This window comes from Lissotriton vulgaris, chromosome 7 (genome assembly GCF_964263255.1).
Source record: "Lissotriton vulgaris chromosome 7, aLisVul1.2, whole genome shotgun sequence".
Lineage (NCBI taxonomy): Eukaryota > Metazoa > Chordata > Amphibia > Caudata > Salamandridae > Lissotriton > Lissotriton vulgaris.
In genome coordinates, this window is record NC_141695.1 from 860,982,872 (window position 1) to 861,002,127 (window position 19,256).

A 19,256-nucleotide genomic window follows, 5' to 3' on the forward strand; every position below is an offset into this window, starting at 1 on the left:
TCTCTGTACAGTTTCTTTGACATGGTTTTGTGTTTTTGATTCTTAAGTCTGGGAGAGAAAAAAATGTTACAAAAGTTAAAATAATTTCTTTACCTCTCCCAAATTCTTTTTTAAAAATGAACTAAAATGAAAAGACGCCTTCTCATGCAACGATGTTTTCAGCGGATTTGATGCTCAGAAGACTTCACCACCCAGGCTTGGCTGCAGAGGGCGTCATGCTGGCCCCAGCCTGAAAATGCACCAACCACGGCACCCCAGTAGGTGTCCAATTGTTCCTTATGGTACGGCTAGGGTGCAGGAGAAGATCTGAAGAGCCACCATTGTTCGATCAAGGAAGGGGAGTTACTAAGACCTAGTAACAAATCCACAGGTGAATGTCTGAGTGCGCACGTCTCCTTCAACCCTTGTGGAGGCCATCTCTGCCCAGTAATTTTGGTAATCCAGATGGATGATCAATAATTTAAAACTTGATATATATATATATATATTTTTGTATTTGCCCTCCCCAAAAAAAAATAATTCTCTCCCCCCCTCCCAACCCTCCATCCAACCGAAGGTAACTAAGACATGGGAAGCACGGGCAGCCAGTTCAGTACAAAGCCCTTTGCTGAAAAGGTGATGGTCTTGTGTAGTACGCTCCGCCAACCACAAGAAGCTGTGTGCATTGAAATTGCTTCCTGCAGCATGGTCCAACACCCAACTTTTCATCTTTTTTTCCCAAATCAACCAACAGAGATATGGCCTCTCCCTCCCTAGTCATAAACACAGGCTTCTGCTCTTCTATTTCCCCTGAATGGCTTGTGGCTCAGCCGTCGCCGTGCCTGCAGCCTGCTGACTTGTGGTTTTGGCACTTTCCTTTGCCAGCTTATTGGGCGAGACTTGCAAATGGTTTGCCGAGGCAGGCTGGCTGGCTGACTTGCTGGAAGACTGAGATGGGTATCGTCGTCTTCCTTCAGATGTCGATGGGTGTCTTCTAGGGCCACTCTCATCAGCCATGGGTGGCTAAAAAATAAAGTGGAGATTTATTGAACAAAAATACAAGTTTGCTTTACAATGCAGACAGTAAATGACTCACATGCTTTTTCATGATTGGCACAAACATATGTTGATGTTAGGGTGTACTGTGCACACATCAATCTTGTCAAATGTACAACACCAGGAAATGTTAAGAGGATCGTGCAAGGTCCAAATCAAGGGCTTTGTAAAGTTTAGCTCATTGTTTTTTCAATTCGGGTCGCTGATATCAGAACCTAGAGTCATATGGCAAGCCCGTCTGCGCCAGTCAGCGTCCCGGACGAGGCCAGCACCAGCTATGCTGCCAGATCTGCCACTAATGCTGCCACTCTGACTTACCAGTACAATAGGGAGGAGCTGCTGTCCCTTGATGCAAAGTCGTGTGTTGCTTGTACCAAATGGTACTTAATGGCTGAATTGATGCCTGCTTGTAGTAAGTGCAGGTACAAATTTTCTTCGCCTCCTAGGAACTTGTATAGGGGGCGCCATTCTCCACCGCCTATTAAGGCGACTTTAATGCTTGTTCAGTTCCAAAACACTTCCAGGACATTTTTGACCTTTTGACTAATGAGTCTCTAGATCTGCTCTTTCTTACAGAGACGTGGCTTTCCCCTTTCTCAAATCCCGTGAGATGGCCATCCGAAACGAGTTATAAGACATAAATCTTGGCGGGGCAGGAGAGGAGGGGGGGGGGTGGGGGTGGGGGGTGGGGGAGAGGAGAGACATGGTGTTGCAGTGGTTGTGAGGGAGGATTGAAGTGCCATTCCAATGAGCTGGTGGAATTACCGGACATTGAAGCAATGGATTTCTTTGTTTTAGATTTCACCTCATTTTTCATTGGGATGGATTTTGCTGAATAGACCTTCTGGCCCTGTTGGACTTTTTCCCAGCATTCTTGACGGCTGGGTTTTGTCTCGAGCCCTACGATACTCGCACTTTCTGCTCCTTGGAGATTTTAATATACACGTTGACAGTACTGAAGAGAAAGATACCCAAGATTTTTTCATCTGTGCTTCAATCTTGCCAACTCCAACAATATGTCACTTCAGCTACACACTGTGGAAGCCACACTTTGGATGTGATCTGGTGGTGGCGTCTCCTTTGAAAATAACGTGGTTGGATCACTATTAACTGTTTTTCTCATGGCAGCTTCCAAGGAAAGCCCCTTTGGGCAGATCTTGTAGGGACAGTCTGGGGACTGCCATTCACAGAATCGATCCATTAGCTTTCAGTCAGGCACTGGCCGAATGTCTGCCTCCGCTCTCAGAGGATTTACATGGGGCCCTTGAGAGCTACAATAATTGGATCGCTAAGGTGGTGTTGCATCTTACACCGCAAATTAAACCTAGGCGGCAAAATGGGCCTCTTTCTAAACCCTGGTTCTCTTCTGCACTTTAAGTAGAAAAAAAGAACGGTAGAAGGTTAGAGAGGCAATGGAGACTGTATGTATGTATGTATCTATGTATAGGCATTTATATAGCGCACTACTTACCCGGCGGGTCCCAAGGCGCTTCGACCGCTGCGAAACCCTTCCTGGCTTCCCTGAGAGATGGTCCCTTAATGGGTATCTTCAGGGTGAGACCAGGCATCCCCGGCGGTCTGGTGGGGCCGTTAGTGAAGATGAGGCAAGCTAATGCCCAGAGTTGCCGAGTGTGATCGCAAATTATTGCGATGAGGCCAAAGCTACCCTCAAGACGGCTCAAAAATGGTACTGCTCTGCTATTAAGCAAGGTAAATGCCTGCATTATGCGGAACGTATTGCTTTATCTGGCAATAATGCTAAAGAGCGTTTTAATATTGTACATAAGCTTTACATCACCTAAAGCTATGATCAAAGCCCATGTCCAGTCGCTCCAATGCCCAGTCGCTCCCATGCTGTGAAGAACTGACTTTATTAACAAGGTGAGAACACTCCAATCTCACTTTTGAAATTTGGATACACAGGCCCTTCCTTCCTCCCTCGATCTGCAAAATTAATTTTCCACTGTGGTCTCTCTCCTCCTTTGATGTAATTCCGATCCCTTCCTCCTGGAAACAGGCCTGGATTGTCCCCCTTAAAAAAAAGGCATCCCCTGATCCCCAATCTTCCGGCCAGCTACCATCCGATCTCACTTATTCCTGCTATTGCTAAGGTCTGTGAGAAGATGGTTAATAAGCAACTGACTGCATATGTGGAAAAGCATGGACTCCTTCATCCGGCTCAATCTGGCTTTAGAGCCTCATATACTACGGAGTCTGTATTGGCGGAAGTTGCTGAAACATTCCGCGAAACCTTGGATATGGGCGGCGGGGCAACACTGGTCCTTTTGGACCGGTCTCACTCTTTTGACACTGATCCTCATTCACTCCTCATTGCCCGCCTGCAACAGCTGGGTATTATGGATTCTGCTAGTAAGTGGCTTACATTTTTTTGGAAGGCGTGTATGGATCCCCCTGTTTACTTCTTCCTCCCACGAGCTTCAGACTGGGGTACCCCACTCTTGATTATTATTTATAGGTCTCCTCTTATTCAGCTGGCGGAGGAATTAGGTGCCAAAGTTGTCGTCTATGCTGACGACACTCCGCTTCTGTTTACTTTAAATAAACAAGAGTCGTCTACTGAGTCATCTACTGGTCATGTCAGGACTTGTCTGGCAGCTGTGTTTAATTGGCTCACTTCCAGCCAGCTCAAGTGTAACGAAGACAAAATGGAGATTGTATTCTTTGGTACGTTTCCCCCTCTGTTCTGGCATTCCTTTTGAGCAGGAGTCTCCAAAGCCCTCGCCGAAGGGCCTCCCTGTCAAGAACCTTGGGATCTGGTTTGATGAAATGCTTTGTTTCAGCAGCCAAATTAGTAAATTGACAGGTACTTGCTATGGCATCTTGAAGTTACTTAAAAAGTTCTTGCTCTTTCTCCTATTAGCAGCTAGGGAAACTGTTACCCGTGTGCTGGTCACATCCCGTATCAACTACGCCAACGCACTCTATGTGTGTCTTCCTGGTTTCCTCCTGGATAGACTACAGGTGGTTCAGAATGCCGCTGCCATGCTGCTTCTAGACCTCCCTAAACACGTGTCCGGCTACATTTGCGTAATCTTCATTGGCTGCCTGTGAGAACACGGTTTAAGTTCAAGGCCCTGGTAATGGCCATGCTGCCTTGTACGAGTATGGCCCCGTCTATATCAGGAAGCTTTTTCAGTTCTACATTACTGGTAGACATCTGCGCTCTTCTAATATACTAATGGCCTCTCTGCCTAGATATCGCCTGAAAGGTGAGGTGGCAGTTCTTTGGCATATATGGCTGCGGTGGCCTGGAATGCTCTTCCGTATGTTTTAAGTATCTTGCAGAATCCCATTAAGTTTAGGAAAAAGCTTTAAACTTTTCTTTTTAACTGAATATCTGTCTCTTTTCCGTTTTACTTGGACTCTCGCCTGGACACTAAGTAGCTGTGCACGTTCTTAAACTTGCTAACATGAGTTGTTAAGCACTCGAAAAGTAACAGTGTGTGGCTTACCAATTAAAACAAAATGCTGAAGCTATTATGGGCATATGCAGTGAATGTAAATGATACTCTGAACTTGCATTTTAGTTACTCACATCAACACGAAAGTCCTCCAAACGCCGGAATCTGCGAAGGTAGTCCTGCAATTTGGGGTCAATTTCCAAGTTTTTGGCTTTGGAATATTTTAAAAATGCCCAAAACTTTTCAAGTCCATAAAGCTGCCCTATAAAATGTCGGAGAACCAATTAAATATGTTAGGATTCCTAAAATAATCACATTTTTCAGATCTCTTCATATTAGAACACTTAGGACAGCTAAATCAAATTATGCTTCCAGGATATGGATACCAATTAAGAAATAAGAATTAGTTACTTACCTGTAATCCTAGTTCTCTTCCAGGGGTATCCTCATCAAAGTCATAAGCATTAGAATAGAATATTCCCTCCCATGCGCAGGACCACAGAAACACAATAATATATGTGATATATATATATATATATATATATATATACATACACACACTCACTCACTCACTCTCTCCTCTGTTAAGAAGACCACCAGGGACACAGCGGGGCTTTAACAGTTTATTTATTCAGGAACAGTGGCATGACCGGTTTCGGCTTGTGCCTTTTTCAAACGCCTTGGTCCGTAAGCAGTGTCAGCTCCCACACAACTATTTGATACAAGCTCCTCCTTCCGAGTGGTGGTGGGCTCATCTGAATCTGATTGTCTTTGCTGGCGCTAGTGTTGGGGACATACAAATAAGCAACTGCAGCCTTGTACATATCAGAGCTGAATCATGCTGTAAGGACTTCCCATCATACCATGATAAAAACATGCATTAGGAAAAGTGAAAACATGTTTTGAACTGTTTTAATACACAGCAAACAGTAGAAAATCCTATACAGGACTGAAAGCATATCCGGCTCCCAAGCTGCATTGCAAATCCCAGTCTAAAAAGACTGAAAAGCTAACTCATAGCAACATAGAAATAAACTGACACCATGCCTTTAAGGTACGCATGACCCCCAGCTTACAATCATGCCTCAGGGGTGACAGTTGGGTCAGTTCTTTGCGGAGACTGACTAAAGCCATGGCACAAAGAATGAACAATATTTCCACAAGGAAAAAAAACCTTTGCCCGGGGAGGCGGGAGGGTTGCTTATGACTGATGAGGATACCCCTAGAAGAGAACTAGGATTACAGGTAAGTAACTAATCCTGCCCCTTCCAGGGGATCCTCATCAATAGTCATAAGCATTAGAATAGAGTAGCGAGCCTCACCTCATCCCCCTGCGGGCAAAGGAATAAAAAATAGCAATCAAAATCAAGAAACTCAGAAGAACTAAGCTTGATCAGATAGATTCCTCAAGGAGGCCTGGCCTACTTGAGTATCAGCCCTGGAATCGATTCTAGACAGTAGTGCCTTGTAAAGTTATGAACCGATCTCCAGGTCGCAGCCTTGCAAATCTCTGACATGGGAACATCATGTAAGAATGCCACTGTGGCCGCCTTCCCCCTAGTGGAATGCGCTTTAGGCTACACCAGTAAGGGCCTTTTAGCCAGTTCATAAGCTAAGTTAATGCAGTATACGATCCATCTAGAAATGTATCTCTTAGCTGCTGGAAAGTCTGCTCGCATGGCACCATAATTGACAAATAACTGGTCTGTTTTACTTATACCCTTGGTACTCTCTAAGTAAAATTTAAGCACCCTTTTGAGGTTCAAGGAATGCAACAACCGCTCAGGGTTTGGGAAAAAAGATGGAAGGAAGATGGATTGATTAATTTGAAAATCAGACACCACCTTCGGGAGGAAAGACTGATGCGCCCTCAAGACTACTCTGTTATGGTGGAAGACAGTGTAAGGCTCTTTTCTACACAGCGCTTGGATTTCACTTACTCTGCACGCTGATGTTATGGCTACCAGAAAAGCGGCTTTCCATGACAGATGCTGCAAGGTGGCTCTGTGGAAGGGTTCAAAAGGAGGCCCCATCAACTTAAATAATACTAGGTTTAATTCCCATGGAGGAGAAGGGTTTCACACAGGGGGATAGACTTTCTTCAACCCCTGTAAGAAGTCCTTGACCACCTGCATTTGAAAAAATGAGGGCTGGGCAGGCGACTTCCTATACGCTGAAATGGCTGACGAATGCACCCTGATATAGCATATTTTAACTCAGATCTTGCTAATTAAAGAAGATATGGAAGAATAACATCTTCCTGCCCCTTTGTAGGGTCAAGGTGATGCTCTCTACACCAGAGAAAAAACCTCTTCCACTTAAACGCATATGACGCTCTTGTGGAGGGTCGCTTAGCCACTTTTAAAATGAGCATGCAATCAGGAGACAATTTCAAATGTCCGTATTGCAGGACCTCAGGAGCCATGCTGTTTAGGACAGCGAGGGAAGGTTGGGAAGGAGAATCCTCCCTCCCATCTTGGTCAGCAGGTCCGGCCTGCAAGGCAGTCTCCTGTGTGGAAGTACCGAGAGATGAAGAAGGTCCGGGTACCACCACTGTCGTGGCCAGTCTGGAGCTATCAGGATCATCTGCATGCTGGATCTGGTGAGCCTTGATACCACCTTCGGGATCAGAGGCAGGGGAGGAAAGGCGTAGGCAAATGTCCCTGACCAATCTATCAAAAGCACATTCCCCCTTGTCCCTGGACGGTGGAATCTGGACGCGAAGGTGTGGCATTTTTTGCTTTCGTCGTCTGCGAACAAATTTATTGTTGAACGACCCCAACGATGGAAAATGTCTGCCACTCCCTCGTCGTGTAGCACCCAGTCTGGCTGATCTTCGAAGTGCCTGCTGAGTGAGTCTGCCTTGATTTTTTGCTCTCCTGGAAGCGGTTCCGGGCAAGCAGCCAGTGCCAAATCGCTTGGGCTTCCAGGGAGAGATGGTGCCACTGTGTACCACCCTGTTTGTTGAGATACAACATGGTGGTCGTGTTGTCGGTTTGGACCAAGACCGAGCTGGATACGATTGCAGGAAGGAAAGCCTTCAGAGCCAGGTGCACTGCTCGTAGCTCCAGCATGTTGCTGTGGTAGGATTGTTCTTTTACTGACCACTGCCCTTGTATCTGGAGGCACCCCATGTGTGCTCCCCAGGCTTGCAGAGGCGCGTCCGTCGCCACCGACTGCACCGGAATGGGCTGGTGAAAAGGAACTCCCACCAACAGATTCCGAAGCGGAGTCCACCACTTGATGGAGTTTCTCGCTGCCTGGGAGAGAGTGATCCGATCTTCCCAGCGACCTGTCGATTGATCCCACTGGTCCTCTAACGGTTGTTGTAACGGGCGCATTCTCAGCCTGGCGTGGAGGATGGGAAAAATGCCACCTGTCTGACCGTTGGATTGCGTGCTTGGAGAAGAGACCTGCACTTCTGTTGCATCGAAGAAAATCTCTCCTCCGAAAAAACGCTCTTCCCAAGCTTGCTCCAGAACGGAGCCCAGGTAGTGGATGGACTGAGTGGGTTGTTGCACTGAGATTGTGTAAGTGCCGTAGACAGACTTGGAAGTCGTTTCGCACTTGCAGTGGGGATGGTCCTTTCAGAAGCCAGTCGTCCAAGTATGGATAGACGAAGAAAGAGACCTCTGTGCAGGAAGGCTGCCACCACTGCCATGCACTTGGTGAAGACTCGTGGAGCCGACTTGAGTACGAAGGGGAGGACTTTGTACTGGTAGTGTTTGTGGCCGACCACAAACCGCAGGTATTTGCGATGACGTTGCCCAATCGGAATATGGAAGTAAGCATCTTGGAGGTCCACCAAACACATCCAATCTCCTTTTAGATGCAGACATATTTGGTGAAGGGCCAGCATGCAAAACTTCTCCTTGACTATGACCTTGTTCAGGAGACGAAGGTCTAGGATGGGAGGAAACTTGTGCTCCTGATCTTTTTTAGGGACAAGAAAGTACCTGGAGTAAACACCTCTTCCTCTTTGAGAGGGAGAAGCTTCTTCTATAGCTTGTTTTTGGAGAGCCTTCACCTCCTTCCAAAGTAGCTGCAGCTGGTGAGGTCGAGATTTTTTCAAGAGGTATGTCTTTTGGGAGCGCATGGAAACGTAGTGCGCTCATCCATTGCGCAGTATATTCAGCACCCAACGATCTTTTGTGATGCTGCCCCACTCTGCCAGATGTTTTGAAGCACTTTCTCCCACTGGAGTGGACAACGGTGGCAGAGGAAGCCATCGTTCATGACTTCCCTCTCGCTGTGGTAGCGGATTGCTGCTGGTGACCACCTCTACCTCTGTTGGACTTTTGCCCTGGGTCTTATTCTGGGACCACTGAGGGGTTTGAACCCTCTTTTGGGGCCCCTTGCACTGCTTGGGTCTGTACCGGCGTTTGAACTCCTTCTCCAAACCGACTGCCTTGACTGTGTCCAGCTCTGTTTTCATTCTACTCATCTCTTCATCAGCATATGTGCCGAAAAGCGAGGAACCAGAAAATGGGAGGTTCAAGATTCTGTGCTGCGCATCCAGTTTGAGTCCTGTCAATCTCAACCAGGATGATCGCCTGGCGCATATTCCATGCGTGTAAGAATGCGCTGATAACACTGCGCCGTCCGCTGCTGTGCTAAACGTCTGGTTTGCCACCAGAGATACCTCCGTCACTATTTCGTCAAAGTCCCTTTGATCTTCCTTTGGGAGCTTGGTCTTAAAGCGCTCCAAAGAGTTCCACAAAGCTCTGTCAAACCAGCCTAACAGCGCCGCTGCGCTGGAGACCTTTAAGGTAGAAGCCGCTGAACTGCAGACCGTACGACCTCATGAGTCCTGGGATCTGCTGTCCTTATCCGGTGGAACCGAAGAGGTACAGTGACCGCATGTGTCTTTCGTGCCGCGGCTACTATCACAGAGTCTGCAGGTGGATCAGTCTTAACAAAGACCGGGTCCGAGGTAGCCGGCTTGCATTTCTTTTGGATGCGAGCCAGCACCGCTTTGATGGTTGCTGGAGACAGGAAAGTGTCCATGACAGGGTCTAGAATCCCTGGAACCAGAGGGAGCAACGGTCGAGATGAAGACTTCTGATGAAGTGTCTCAAAAATCACTGTCGTAGTGACTTGAGGAACAGACATCTCGATATTGAGCTTTTGAGCCCCCCTCTGCAGAACCTCATGATGGGTATTAATGTCATCTATCGGAGAGACCCTGGAGATAGGGCTGTCCGAGAGTGTAGGGGAATAATCCCCCTTCGATGACCGTGTAGAGGAAGTCGAGGAAGTAGATGACGTTCTTCTACTGCGGTGAGTACTACGCCTCCTCTCTCATGACCTGATCACGCGTTCCTCTCGTCTTGGGGAACGTGATCTATAGAGCTGCTCCTCAGAATGCCTCTGTGTGGGTTCTATGCCTGGGAGGACTGTCTGTCCACCTCGTCCATCAGCCTTTGAAGAGTAGATCTGTGAACAGTGCTGGCATACTCCTGCATTCTCCTTGTCGCCCCGGAATCCTGCCAGCGGTGTAAGAGCAGTTGCCATCATGGGAAAACCGAACAGCAGAAGGTGCCTCCTTTTGTCGGGGAGGGGACCTGTGGTGGCTTCTAGCTTCTGGTGAGGCTGATCTCGAGGAAGTCCGCCTGGAAGAGTGAGAAGACTAATGGCACGAGGCTGACTCCATCACCAGGACCACCGATCCTTCTCTAGACCTTACTGAGGCAGGTCTTGACGTTGGTAAACCTCTTGACGTCGAACCAGCATGCCTTCTGGACGCTGATATCTCTCGCGTCTGCCTTCTCGGTGTCGGAGACGACGCTGAATACATCTCTCGTCTGCTCGACGTCTACCGCCGTTTCGACAGCGACCTGTGAGAAGTAGGCGCAGGCTGTCGAGTCAGACGTCGAACCGCGGTGAGAAGCAGACGCAGGATTTCTCTCTCTCGCGCCAAACATGGATGAGACGACGGCGGAGCAGCATCCAATCTCGACGTCGAAAGTCTGCGAGACGACGGCGGAGGGATATTTTCACCCTCGACGCCGAAGAGAAGACGACAGATCTCATCCTCGTCGCCTAGTTGACGACGGCGGAGGGGTCTTGGCCAGACGTTGATCGTGGAATCCGCGACGATAGAGGTGTACCTGCTCTCGACGCCGAACGTAGAGTCGACTGCGTAGACTCTCTCTCCCTCGACGCAGATAGTCGCCGGGTTGACGACGGCGGAGGGGTGATGCTCCTCGACGCCGATCGCCGCCGAGTTGACGACGGCGGAGACTCACGAATCTTTGACGTCAACGACGTACCTGAATGACTCTTTCTTCTCGACGGCGAGCCCGCTGTCGAAGGTCTTTTCTTGGATAAATGACCCACAGGTAGATCTTTTTTCAGCGCCGAGCCCGGCGCTGAAGTGGAATGACGTGAAGTCTTGCTTCTAGAGGGAGTTCTCGACCTCTTGGAGCCCTTCCTCACCGGCGACCGTCCTTTAGAAGATTTATCTGCCAAGCCATACAGGCATATCCTTTCTCTTTCCTTAAGAGTTCTTCTGGACAGAGTTTGGCAGTGAGGACAGGTCTTTGGATCATGATCCTCAGGGAGACCAAGATACAGACCTCACGTGAGTCTGTCTTGGCCTTTTTACCACAAGAAGGGCAGGAGTCAAAAAGAGAAGGCATTTTAAGGTGTTAAAATGCCCAAAAACTGTCAAAAAAGACAGCACCTTACTGTAAAAGATGAAAAACGTCAAAGTAAGGTTTAAAAGTTGTGAAGAGAATTTCTGATGAAAATCAGAAAGAAGTGGAGCTGTGTTGCCAGGATCCTTCCAGAAGGAGCCGGAAAGAACAACTGACCCAACTGTCACCCCTGAGGCATGATGGGAAGCTGGGGGTGATGAGTGCCTTAAAGGCACGGTGTCAGTTTATTTCTTTGTTGCTATGAGTTAGCTTTTCAGTCTTTTTAGACTGGGATTTGCAATGCAGCCTGGGAGCTGGATATGCTTTCAGTCCTGTATAGGATTTTCTACTGTTTGCGGTGCATTAAAACAGTTCAAAACATGTTTTATTGGTGTTTATTCACTTTTTCTAATGCATGTTTTTATCATGGTTTGATGGGAAGTCCTTACAGCATGACTCAGTTCTGATATGTACAAGGCTGCAGTTACCAATTTGTATATATAGCTATGTATATATATATATAGTTATATATGTGGGGCACATATATTATTGTGTTTCCGGGGTCCCGCGCATGGACGGGAATATTCTATTCTAATGATTATGACTATTGATGAGGATCCCCTGGAAGAGAACCACTCCTTTCCAACACTAAAGGGGCCTTCACTTAGCTTTTACCTCAGCAGCAGGGATAATTGGTTTATTTAAGATTTGACATCAGTCTTATTCACCCAAAACTCATTGGGCTCTAATGGCTAGTTCTATGTTCATGCTTTAAACATGGCTATATACAGAAAAGAGCCTGGCCTATAGGCAATCAAGGTTGAATAAATCAAGGATGCAGTTACTTACCTTTAACAGTTCTCAAGTGTTTGGATCTTTCATAGATTCACATGGAGGGATCATTACAATAATCAGGCTAGCAAGGCACAGTAGTTTGGTAGTACATTACCTTAATGTTTAAGTACTCAAACATCAGCCAAAGAGGTGAATGTACTCCACACTTAAAACCCACTGGAGGCCTGAACTAAGAATTCATAGCACACCCAGGACAGGAAGAGGACCATGCAGTGAGCACAAGGAGGCGGGCTAGTTATATGTGAATCTATTAACATGATATTGTATGACAACATCACGCCTTCATTCACCACGCACGTTTTTCCTTCAGAAATGTAACACTTACCACTACCATGCATTTACATTCACTCACATTTGAAACACCTTCACCATGCAATCTACCATGCATACTTCAACCAGCAGTTACTGAAAAATCCTGCCTGTCTAATTCTGCCACCAACTGTTCAAAAATTATACATACATTTTTAATACGCTATTAATATGGATTGTGCTACTTACCCAGTAGGCATCTGTTCTCTGCATGTAGAGCTGTAGATTCACATGCTTTGCATACTCCAGCCATCTAGTGTTGGGTTCGCATAGCTGCAAACTGTTATTCCTCGAACAAGTGTTTCCTAGTCACGAGGTAAGGGGACGCCTCCTTACGGTGATAGTGCGCATGCCCATTGACTCCATTGTTAGATTGTTTTCCCACAAGAGGGTGAGAATGGAGTTAGTGTAGTACAGAGATGTATGAAAACTGCAACAGCTACAGGTGCCCAAGGAGGTGGAAGGGCGCATGTGAATCTACAGCCCTACATGCCAAGAACAGATGCTTACTGCCTAAGTAGCATAACCCTTTCAAGGCATGTGAGCTGTAGATACACATGCCTTGCATAGACTATATAGTAGTATTTTCCCAAAGCTGTGGCTAAACGGTAGATGTTGCAGCTGTTTGAAAAAGTGTTTTAGCAGTGCTTGCCCTACATTGGCTTGTTGAAATGCTAACACATCCACACTGTAGTGTTTGGAAAAAGCGAATGGTGCCAGGTTGCAGTCTTACAAATGTCAGCTATATGGATGTCACCTAAAAAGGCCATATAGACTCCTATTTTACGAGTGGAATGCGCTCTAGGAGGTATAGATAAAGTTTGTTTAATTTTAGTGTAGCAGGTTTGAATACTTTTATCAATCCATCTTGTAAAACCAGATTAAAAAAACGGATTGCCTTTGTGAGGTGTAGCAAATGCAATAAACAACTGTTTTACGAAAAACCTTTATTCTTTCAATGTAGTACAATAAAAACCCTTCTGACCTGCTACGGAATCAGTTTGAGGAATACACATGCAACTCAAAAGTAGAAACCACTTTGGGAAGAAATGTTGGGTTGGTGCAAAGAACTGTCATTATGAAGTTGAAATAAGAATTCTTTTAGGGTTAAAGCCTGTAGCTCACCAACTCTCCTCAATGATGTGATTGCAATGAGGAAAGCCACTTTCCCTGAAAGAAACTGTTGCAGACAGTTGTGAAATGGCTCAAAAGGTGGACCCCATGAGCCACATAAGCACTATGTTCAGATTCCAGACTGGTGTTGGAGATACCCTGGGTGGTATGATCCTTTTGAGGCCCTTCATAAAGGCTTCACTTACCGGAACTTTGAACAAAGATAAATGTTGGATTTACAAATAAGCGGCTACTACACGAAGATGCAAACTAATCTAAGTGTAGGCTACACCAGCACGCTGTAAATGCAGAAGGTAAATTAAATTTTGGGTTGATGCATCTAGTGGATCAATATTATTAGTACAATATATAATAGAGGTTTTCCATTTTGCTGCATAACATGCTGTGGTTGTAGGCGTTCTTGCTTCTTTAAGCCCTTCGCTGCTCATGACGAGCTCAGCTCGTCATGAGGCACAGTGGAGCTGTACTTATGACGAGCTGAGCTAGTCATGAACAATGGGATTCTAGTAGGAGCAGCACAGGAGGGGAAAACCATTAGCAGCCAAGGTGGGCATACATTCTGGAGGCAAGTTGAAATAGCCAAACTATGACTTCAGGGACAAAATTGCTAGATTGAGCTCTTTGGGATTTGGGTTTCTGACTTCTCCATGGTTCTGGGTGAGAAGACTGAAATTGAGATGCAGCTTTTGATGTGGAACTACTGACGGTTCTAGAAGTGTCGTGAACCATGGTTGACGAGCCCAAGTATGAGTTACTAGAATTCGTGTGAGGGATGTTTGCCGGAGTTTCAAAACCAGAAATGGAAGGAGAGGGAGGCAAAGATCCCGGACCAATTCATCGATAGGGCATTACCTTTGGATAGTGGGTGTGGGAACCAGGAGGCAATGTTTGGGCATTTTGAGTTGTCCACTGTGGGGAACAGATCTATTTGTGGGAATCCCCATTGTTGAAAGTAGGGAAGGAGAACCTGGGGATGAAGTTCCCACTTGTGTATTTGTTGCAGCCTTCTGCTTAGGAGGTCGGCAATCTGATTGTCTACTCCTGAGAGGTGCTCTGCCAGAAGATGAGCTCTGTGATGAATTGCCCAACACCAAATGGTCTGAGGCATGACCGTTCCAGAGAATTTGTCCCGCCCTTGTTTTTGTACATAGTACATCGGTGTCATATGTACATCGCTGTCATTGTCAGTGTGGACTTGGACAACTTTCCCTATGATGGAAGACTGGAAAGCCTGCAGTGCTAGCTATACAACTAGAAGCTCTAGATAGTTGATGTGCAAAGCTTTGTACTTGTCCCATAGACCTTAAATTGTTAAGTTATGAAGATCGGCACCCAAACATGTGAGACGTGAGGCACTATCGCAATGCATGATGCCATTATCCCTAGCAGTTGCATGAAACTCCTGACTGCTAAGTAGTGATTGGCCTGAAACAGTATTAGTAGAGATTGAATATTTAGAATTCTGGCTGCATTGGGAGAGGCTGGAGCTTTGCAAGTGTTTAGAGTTGCTCCCAGATAGGACTGAATTTGTGAAGGCTGAAGGTGAGACTGCTGCACATTGACCGTGAAACCCAATTGGTGGAGTAGGTCTAATGAAGTCTGAGTGTGGTGGATGTGAGAAGGTGGCCTGATATGCAGTGGTCACTATTCTAGTGAACACTATGTATCAGTCCAGCAACCCTTATTGATGATTGGTTGTAAGTCAACCTTATAGACCAGCTATCCTAGTAGCGTGGATACGAGCAGTCTAAGGCTAAAGACTCGAGAGGGCGTGTTAAGCCAGCTGTTATACCACACATATACCCCTTGAATACCAAGTGAAAGGACACCACACAAGTGTTATGAAAATAAACAGTTATTTATTAAAGATCACAACAGCCCTGTACTCTTTATGAGGACAGGGTACTAAGCACAAACCAAGACTCTTACAAAAATACTTAAGTTAGCACAGTATATACAAATGCCCGAGGGGCACGGAAAACCATATACTAGAAAAGTGGAATGCGAAATTACTAGCAGGTAAGTACAGTACTAATAGCTTTTGGAATCGCTAGGACTTGACTAGGGAATCGTTAGATTACTTCTAGGAGGCCTAGGGGACTCGGGTGCAGTGTGTGCACTCTCACGCGAGATGCGGGACAAAAGTCTATGGTAGCTAGAAATTGGGAAGTTAGTGTTCTCGGGCGAACCCGACCTGGTAGGGAGAAAACGACAGTGGATCCTGACCCTTAGATAGTGAGGCTATGCTGGGGCACCGAAATGCCGAAGTTACCTAGCCCAGGGGCTGCAGCTGCATAGGTCTGAAAAGACGTCGGGAATCCTCGTAGGCGGACCAGGAGCCGGAAGAAAAGATGCTGGCCGGTGACCAGTGAAGAAAGTTCAGTCGGATCCAAGCCTGGATCTTGAAGATGGAGGACACCTGAAAGCAGAGGGGACCAAGTTCGAGACTACTAGCCAGTAGTCAGTGGGCACCAGGAGGGCACCGGATGGTAGCCACCTCGACTAGGTGAGTGGGTGACGCTTGACTCGAAGATCTCACGGACCAGGAGGCGTTGTCGGCGACCAGGATGGCGGATCGAGCTGTCCCACGAAGATAGAAGCTGTCGGCGTCGCTGGACCCAGGATTGGGCAACAAAGCCTTGGCAAATTCAAGCCCACGCGGTGGACCTAAAATGGCGTCTGGAGTGGACCAGGAGGGTCCGGGGTGCCTCTCTTGAAAAAGGAAGCAAGGGCCAGCCTGGAGCAACCAGACCAGCAGAAGAGTTGTCGTCGGGCGTCGTTCAGAAGGCCACAAGCCAGCCGGCTAGTAGCCAAACAACGCGGTGCACAGCAAACAGCAGAAGGGCCCCACGCCGATCGTGGAGATGCAGGGAGGCTGATCTTGGGTGCTGGAGCTGTGCAGGGCTGGGGCTTCTCGGACCCCAAAGCACTCACCCGTGGAGGACACGGTGGGCTTGTAATAAAGATGTCGTGCAGTCTTGGCGATCGTCGGTCCCTCGAGGTCTCGTCGCACTCACGGTTCTCAGCTTTGCTGTAGAGGCGAGTAGAGGTCAGAGGTGCCAGGGAAGCCGGGTCTCGTCGAGCTGGGTCGTCGGATTCGTGATGAAGGACTTGCAGCAGACCGCAGTGTTCTTTAGGATGGTGCCCGCTTGATGCAGGGTGACTACTCCTTAGTCACAAGGGAGAATCTTGAAGAAGAAATCTTGAAGTCCTTTCGTAGAAAGTCGTGTCTTGATTCCAAAGATGATCTAATTTGAACAGGGGGCCCGCTCCCATCTTTATACTAAAAAAGGGGGCTGACCCGGTGACTAGGTCCTGCCTATGGGTGGGACTAGGTGGGGGGTGGTTACACCCCTCAGCCATGCCGGACTTCCCCAGGCCAGGGGCTGGAGTGCCCCTGGAACTGGTTCAGACCGGCCTATGCGTAGTGAGCACCGGGGTGCCACTCAGCAGTCACCTTCCTGAAAAGCCCTGCCTACCCAGGATACACAAAACCATGTCTGGGACGGTGCTAGCACCGCCCCTGACAGGAAACCCTTTGTCCAGGCTCCCCTCACTGGGAGGACTCCCAGCTGCAGGGGGTCAGACTCGTGTCTGTGGTGGCAGCATCCATTTTGTGGAGCTGAGGCTTCAGTTAACTTTAACCGGGGTTCACAGTTACATACATGTCGTGTCCCTCTAGAAGGGTGGAATGCTAACCCCGTCGCCAGAATTGGCGAGGGGTTAGTATTCCAATTCGTATGACACCTTACTCGACATGTTTTGATAAAGCAATACCAAAGATAGCATTTAACCGCGAGGATTATAATGCACTTAAGAGTATATGGTATGCGATATCATGGAACAGCTATTAGGACTTGGTTCCGCAAGCTGCAGACAGGCTCAGCTCATGCCAGAGCACCATCTCACACGATTCCAAGCACTCTGCCTTCAGGATTGTCAAGGCCTGCCATAGGAGTGACTGATAGGAATCTGTGTGTCCATTTTAGGGTTAGGTATAGGTATACTACACCTACAGCAAAGAGTGATTACACGACTTTGCCCCAGCTGTCATGCAGCCAGTTGTGTCAAATTTAGGAGGCCAGCCAGGGGTGGCATAATACATGCTGCAGCCCCTGGCAGCCCTGGGTACACCTATGCCCTGAGTTACAGGGTCTGATAAGGTGGCCCAGTACCAATTGGTAAATGCACCTAGGGTACATGTCGTAATTTAGAAAGAGAACAGCCAGGCTGTGGGTCTGATTGGCAGGCCCACAGCCAGAGAAAGTCGTAAACCAGTGAAACAAAAGCAAAAAATCTGGGTGATCATGGGATAGCAGACCCTACTCTCCTACAGTGGACACTTTTGGTGTGTGCTGGCTTTGGTGAGCCAGTCGTCTAGAGATGGGAAGACATGAATCTGTAGTATTCCAAGATGTGCCGCCACTACTTCTAGACATTTTGTGAACACTGGTAGCAGTAGTTACTCTAAACAGGAGAAACTTGAGATTAAAGTGTTTTTCTATCACAAATCTGAGGTATTTGCGATGAGCTGGGTAAATCGGAATATGAAAGTATGCGTTTTTTTTAAGTCCAGTGTAGACATAAAATCATCTTGCTGTAGTAGTGGAAGGACCTGTTGAAGTTTGGCCATGTGGAAATGTTCTCAAAGTGTGTACAGATTTAACGTCCTTGGATCCAAAATGGGCCTTAAGGAGCCGACCTTAGGGATAAGAAAGTATAGCGAGTGCATCCCTGAACCTAGGTACTGTAATGGAACAGGTTCTACAGCCCCTTTTGTTAAAAGAGCTTGTACCTCTTGTTTGAGGAGCTGCAGGTGCTCTGACATGAGCTTGCGAGTGAGGTGGAATAATGGGAGGATTGCTGGTGAGCTAAAGGCAATAATCATGTCGGATAATGTCTAACACCCATTTGTCTGATGTTATGGATTATCAAATGGGGAAATATTGTTGATGTCTTCACGCGACAGGTGTTAAATTATCAGGGGAGAGAAAGTGTAGGCAAGTCAACGCTTATTGGGGGAAGAGGAGTTACGCGTTGGCGTGCTCTTACCCCTACCTTTAAAACTGTTTCCTCTGTACTCTCCTCTATAGAAGCCTCTACCGAAGAGGGTTGCATGTTGGACTTGTATGAGGAAGTGTTCAGGTCTAAGGATGTACTTTTAGACCCTGCTCTATAAAATGAGCGGCAAAAGGACCCTCTGCTTGAAGGAGTCTGAAGTGCTCCCATGGATTTTGCCACAACAGTGTCTTTCTTCATCTTTTCTAAAGCCTCATCAACCTGAGGTCTGAAAAGATATTTGTCTCAGGAGTATGTAAAATAGACTGCTGGACTTTAAAACCTGAAATTCTAAACCAGAAATGCCGACATAAGAGAAGGCTGGCTTTAACTTCTCTCGCTGCAGTGTCAGCTGCATCAAGAGCACATCTAATGAACAAGTTACTTACCTTCGGTAACGATATATCTGTAAGAAACTGTAGTTAGTATTAGATTCCTTACCTTAGAATATCCCCAGGCATCAGACTGGATCCGGAAACTTTTGCGTAGCAATTCCCCTGCGCGTCGGTAAGCGTCGTCCGCGGCAGTCGGCGTGAAAGCCGGAATGAAGTCGCCGGAGTACTTAGACGCCGCCTTCGCGAGCGGACGTCAGTTCTTATACACAGCTTTTCCGCGCCAGATATGCAGGGCCATGATAGAACCAACACTGGTGCCATGAAACTAGGGCCCTGAAAGGGGGTGACCTTAACCCTAGCTATCGGTTCGCAGAACGGGGAGGATGGGTGGGTCGGTAAGGAATCTAATACTAACTTCTGTTTCTTACAGATATATTGTTACCGAAGGTAAGTAACTTGTTCATCTGAAA

General features: G+C 47.2%; 1 protein-coding gene across 3 annotated transcripts in view; it reads right to left on the minus strand.

The window, feature by feature from the left end:
• Window positions 1–25: 25 nt before the first annotated feature.
• The window catches only part of LARP1 (La ribonucleoprotein 1, translational regulator), a 773,488-nt gene continuing 754,257 nt past the window's right edge, over window positions 26–19,256 (minus strand). For 2 of the 3 annotated variants that reach the window (XM_086931250.1, XM_086931252.1), the window contains exons 18-19: window positions 4,592–4,719; window positions 641–1,002 (exon numbers count right to left, since the gene is read on the minus strand). In XM_086931250.1, coding sequence (XP_086787376.1) covers window positions 781–1,002; window positions 4,592–4,719 — 350 coding nt within the window. In that variant the 3' untranslated portion in view covers window positions 641–780. Of the gene's footprint in view, window positions 1,003–4,591; window positions 4,720–19,256 lie in introns of all 3 variants that reach the window. The other variant, XM_086931251.1, reaches the window with a different exon arrangement.